Source organism: Scaptodrosophila lebanonensis, unplaced genomic scaffold (genome assembly GCF_003285725.1).
Source record: "Scaptodrosophila lebanonensis strain 11010-0011.00,11010-0021.00 unplaced genomic scaffold, SlebRS2 tig00000043-arrow-pilon, whole genome shotgun sequence".
NCBI lineage: Eukaryota > Metazoa > Arthropoda > Insecta > Diptera > Drosophilidae > Scaptodrosophila > Scaptodrosophila lebanonensis.
Genome location: NW_022060545.1, coordinates 8,838,435 through 8,844,333, shown reverse-complemented (window position 1 = coordinate 8,844,333; position 5,899 = coordinate 8,838,435). Strand labels below are relative to the sequence as shown.

Below are 5,899 nucleotides of genomic sequence, written 5' to 3'. Positions count from 1 at the left end.
GTGTCGTTACTAGAACGCGATATCGAGAAGCAATTTTAAGTAGGATAAGTAGATAGTATGTTTAAAATGTAGTTAGTCTAAGTTCAGCCGCGACGGCATAGGGTCGCTTGATATTTCAAAATATATTTTGATATTTTTCCCAGCGCCACTGAAACTTGAATGTTAATTCAACTTTGTTTTACTTTGTGGGCCCAAATATCTAATTTTTAAGCAACTCTGGCCGGCGAATATACCCGGGTCAGAGCAACGTTACAATAAGTATTAGCTTGACACCAGTTTGCATACGAACAATCTTATAAACAAAATCTGTCGTCGACTTAGCTGGTCACGTTACAACGGGCAACAAACAATTACTAGACTGTTGAACAGATTGCTGATAAAAACAATCGACTTGCAACTCCCGCGCACGACTCTTAACACTAACATGCTGTGATTGTGCGTTCTATGTAATTGTTATTGTGATAAAGATTTCGGCGGTCAATCCTAGCTATAAAAGCCAATTGTATCTCAAATTCTAGGCCCATAGCTCTTTGCGTGTGAAGTCGTAAGCAATAATGGGTTCTTGGAGATTATTACTAGTGCCCTTGATAGTTATATATTTAACTGATGCCAGCGGCAGAAGAAAGTGGCTGGATAATGAGGTCATCAGTCAACTCAATTGGGACTTGAATCTGACATTAAACATATATATGGATTGGGATCGTGACCATCTATCCCTCACTAAAAAATTGCTGCATACGGATGTGCCAAATATGTTGCTTGGAGGCAGCAATGCGATGAATTTAAAACTACTGGGAACCTTTACGGAACGTGCTCTGACTATAGTCTACTTAAAGGAATCAACATTAAACCAGACCCTGAGTGAGGTCGTGAAAGTGCTCTGGCAACTGCATCATTTGCCTCTGCTTTTCATTCTCCCAACAGAAGAGGATTCTGTGCTGGAGACCCTCTTTGAACGTGCACTCCACAATGGATTCCTGCATGTGTTGGTGCTTCATGGAGATAACCTTTATACATATCAGCCATATCCCACTATAAGGTTAACACAAATTCAGAGTTTGGAGGAATATCATTATTTGACAAAACTGAAGAATCTAGAAGGCTTGGATGTCTTTATTACTCGTGAGACCGTCTCGCCACGTTGCTTTAATTACACCGATCGTCGGGGACAGCTCGTCTACGCCGGTTACATGTACAACATTTTGCATACATTTATCAAATTTTATAATGGCACGGAGCGGGGAATCTTTGATGGATTGAATCCCATACCATATGATCTGGCCCTTGAAGCTTGTCTCGAACGACGAATCCATTTTGCGTCCCGTGTGATCCCGCCGTTTGGGTGGAGGTATTATATTCCAAGCACGACACTTTATAACTTGAACACTTATGTAATAGTGCCTCATGCAGCACGCCTTCCCAAGGCCTATTACTTCCTGCGACCATTCGATGTCGTACTTTGGACGATAATCATCTTCTCCATGATCTACAATACAATACTTATTAACTGGATATATCGCCATAGGCAGCCTGGTTATAGCATTGCAGCTACATTCCTGGAGGTGCTGCAGTTTCTGTGCTTTCTTTCAAATTCTCATACTTATCACTACAGCAAAGGCTGGAGACAGGTGTTAATTTTTTTAACCATGACCCTCTTTGGGTTCATGTTGACCAATCTTTACTTGGCATTACTTTTAAGTATGCTAACATCTGGCTTATATGAGCGGCAGATGAACTCATTAGATGATCTGTCTTTCACTCAACTACCTCTTATATTGGATTACCTAGATATCGAGATAATGAAAAATAGGTCTGGCATCCATCCTCAAATACTTTCCCATGCCACGACGGTAACAGTTGAAAAGCTGACCACAGAACGCCTTCGACTCAATGCCAACTACTTGCATATGGGCTATAAAGATAGAGTAGATTTTGTTCTCTATCAGCAAAAGTTTTTACGGGTACCTATTTTACAGATGATTGATGAGGTTACGTATGTGATGCCCTTTTTTGTGCCCGCGGCATTAGCTCTTCCGTATTTGGAACTCTTCAATTTCTATTTGAGGAGTATTTGGGAGTCCGGAATCTTTAGAAAAATGTACACAGACTCTTTTGAGGAGGGCATCCTAAGCGGAGAAATTTCTTTTCGAATCACCAAGACAATGGAAGTTCAAACATTTGATACGGAATTTTATTATTTCGCCTACACCCTATTGGCGAGTGGTTGGGTATTGGGTTTTGTGGTCTTCATCGGAGAGCATTTGATGGAGAGGTGGAGAAGGTGGAAGCAGCAAAGGACTAGTTTTGGGCAACATTAAATTATGTGAATGGTACAACAAAGCGGCCAGTAATGCCTAATTTTACTATTGTATTTTAAATGATAACTTATGAAGCACTAAACAAATGTTAAAGCACACTTTTGATGGCTTAATACTATATGCGAGGGTAGTCCCACAAGTATTCAAATATTAAGCTTACAGCTCAACAGCCCTACGTTGCTTATTATTTATCGGTAGTAAATGTTTTCAGTGAGAAATAAAAATATGAGTTTTGTTAATCATGTGGAGTCGCATTAGATCATGCTTTCATTGAAACTGTGAAGGAGTCTGCTTGTTGGTTAACAAGATTAAAATATTGGTTGGTAGAACTAAAAGGAGGTTGTACGAGTTGCCAAAATAAATATTGTAATGTTTGACTAAATGTGATGACTAGTTCTAAAATGGTGAAGGAAACAAGCCGACACCCAAAGCACTTTAAAATGTGAGATACGAATCTGTTTTAAAGAAAATTGAGTCAGTTCTAACTGCAGGTAAGGTAGGCTGGTGGCAAAATTCTCATTGATTGTTATCAGAAGAGAGCTTATTGCAGCAATTGATTGAAGAAAATCGAGATAAAATCGTTTCTAATCTTCAAAATCAGACTAGAGAAAAAAATAAACAACCACCAACAACAATGGTGGAAAGGTTGCGTTTGATATCTTATTTAAAGACAACTAAGATTCTCACTATAAACAGGGCATAGAAAATGTCCGCAAAAGGAAAATTTCGTTGCGGTACTTTAGAGACGACCCTCGTAACCTTTAACACGTGGTCTATGTGAACACATTAATGAAGCACGCCCCTGACGGCCTAATGTACTTAAGTTGATGTGTGGCATGGGAAATTGAATGAAAAGTGCTGGCTATAAAAACAGTGGAACATACCTCAGTAGTGAGTTTCACAAAAATGGCTTTACTCTACCTCAACACTCTGCAGAGCGCGTCGCTTTTACCGAGTCTCTATTTATATCATTGTATTGACCAACTCAATGAGCTGTATCGCATGGAACTCAATGTCCATTTGGACTTATATAATAGTTCCCGAAACCTAAATGCAATTGCAACAGGAAGCGTTCCTACACTCTGGTTGCATTCACTGGAACCGCAATCGGTTTTGCGGGGTAACTTCAGCGAAAAAACCTTAACAATCGTTTATTTGAAGGATGGGAAAAATTTGGCCCTAATTGTGGACTTTCTGGGCAAATGGTCGTGGGAGGAGCAATACCGGAATGTGATTTTTATCTATCCCAAGGCTAGTTCCGATGAACTAATGGCGCTCTTTAAAGTTTGCTGGCGTCAAGGCATGGTTCAAATACTAGCTGTGCTGCCTTATCAGGAGAAGCTCTACAGCTTCCTGCCCTATCCAAATGTGCATTTATTACCACTAGAGGACGTGCAGCAGTTTTACGATCGCACCCGTAAAGAGCTGTGCAATTTGCAAGGCTACACCATCAACATCGCCATATTGTCCCACTCGGCACCATTTGCCTTCATCTTTAGGAATCGTAAGGGCAACGTTGTCTACGCAGGATATATGCTAAGGATGCTGCTCGATTTTATACGCCACTATAATGGAAGCGCCAGCATGAAGTATGTATATAGAATCGAGGATGCTACCGCAGCCCTAGGAAGAAGAGATGTCGATTTTCTGCCATTTCTTCTCGCCCGTACAGAAAACTTTACGGGCAGTGTTGTCCTCTGGATGGAGAATCTATTCGTAATGGCACCAGTAGCACGCCCCCTGCCCAAGTATATGTATCTGATCAAACCTTATTCGATGCATACCTGGTTGATCTTCTTGACGATGATCGTCTATTGCAGCCATGCTTGGAATTTCTTGCATCGTGGGCGATTAAGTCGTAGCTCTGCATTCCTTCAAATCCTTCGATATACCCTGTTCTTGCCACCAGGCACGCACATGGAAAAACTACCTGGGGCACGTCGTCTCTTCGTGCACATAATGTTCATCTTAGCGGGTTTTGTGTTCACTAACCTCTATTTGGCCTTACTCTCCAGCATGCTGGCAACGGGCCTGTATGAGCGACAGCTCAATAGTTTTGATGACTTGGCGGACACAAATCTACAATTGGTTCAATATGCGGGTGATATGAAGTTTAAGCTGGCTATTCCGGATCTGCATCCGGAGTTGGCCAAGCGAATGGTCACTATACCAGAGGAAATGGTGGATGTGTATCGTCGAGGCCTGAATACAAGTGTTCTGCATACCGGCTTCGAGGATCGCATTGACTTTGCATTCTATCAGCAGAAGTTTCTGCGAATCCCATTAATGCGCAAAATGCCGGTGGCTATTTATCAGCAACCCTTCTATATACCCATGGCTTATGACATTCCCTACATTCAGCTTTTCAACTGGTATGTGCGACGCATATTTGAGGGAGGCCTCCTACTCAAGATTAAGAGCGATTGTTATGAGCATGGCATTCAGAGCGGGGACCTGCAATTCATCAAGACGCGTAATTTGGAGGTGGACTCGAATAGCTTGGAATATTATTATTTTATGTGTGTTTTTTGGGCGGCGGGCATGCTGTTGGCACTACTATTATTCATATGCGAGTGTTTATGGAAATCCGTTCACAACCAATCTTAAATTATAAAGCTATGTTCAGACGGGCAAATATTTCGCACACAACTCATTTGAACTTTTGATGAAATATAATACGAAATATTGGCATGTTGATGTGGATGAATTCTTGTTAAAAACAGTCAATTTTATTCCACAAGAAAATACAACTATGATTCTGGAACCATAGAGTGTTTGAATTTGTATCATGACGTGAAAATAAAGCTCTCCTTAGCATGACATTTCTTTAAAATCGATACACGATAAACGAAAAATTGATACTTTTAAATTGAATTATTTTAACTTAATTCATTTTACATTAATGGCATAACAAAAGACATTAAGAAATTACAGGTTGCAAATAAAACCCTTAATAATAACATAATAAGAAGATTTGGGCGAATTTATAGGTTGTTCATATATCGTTTCGGCTTAATATATCATTTAATATGTCAATATAATGGAATGTTGGTGACAACAGAAGATATGATACGTTTTTTCGAAATTTCGAAAACTGTTGTTTTTCGTCCAGTGCTTTTTTAAAGACAATTTGTTTGATGCAAAAAAATACAGTATTGATAAATCTGGTGAATGAACAGAAAATCTTGCCATATGGCGCTGAACCATTGTAGGTTTCTTTAATTCACAGTATGTACATTAAAAACTCTTAAACCCATTGTGTTCAATTAAATATTTTAAACTAATTGACTAATAGCATTCGAAAGGGCAGACTGACATCAAAGATATGGTTAGATCTATATTATAAAAAGTAAATTCTAAAGTAGATTTTTAAAGATGCAATTTTATTTTGTATAGAAATGGAAAGGCTTTTGATTGAATTAACTGAAAAATTGGACAAAATTGTGAGCAAATAATAATATCTGCCCGTAGCTTCATTTTTTGTAGCTCGCAAGTTTGGCAATCCTGCACACCGGTAGAAATCTCAAATCAAAATGGCAAACGTAAGAGAAAAATGAAAAAAAAAAATTAAGCAAAATGTG

General features: G+C 39.4%; 2 protein-coding genes across 2 annotated transcripts; both read left to right on the top strand.

Moving 5' to 3' along the window:
- Window positions 1–554: 554 nt before the first annotated feature.
- Window positions 555–2,318, top strand: LOC115622401. Its single transcript, XM_030516331.1, has one exon. The coding sequence runs from the start codon at window positions 555–557 to the stop codon at window positions 2,316–2,318; it is 1,764 nt and encodes a 587-aa protein (XP_030372191.1).
- Window positions 2,319–3,224: 906 nt separating this feature from the next.
- Window positions 3,225–4,925, top strand: LOC115622400. Its single transcript, XM_030516330.1, has one exon. It carries the CDS (start codon window positions 3,225–3,227, stop codon window positions 4,923–4,925), a length of 1,701 nt encoding a protein of 566 aa, XP_030372190.1.
- Window positions 4,926–5,899: the final 974 nt, after the last annotated feature.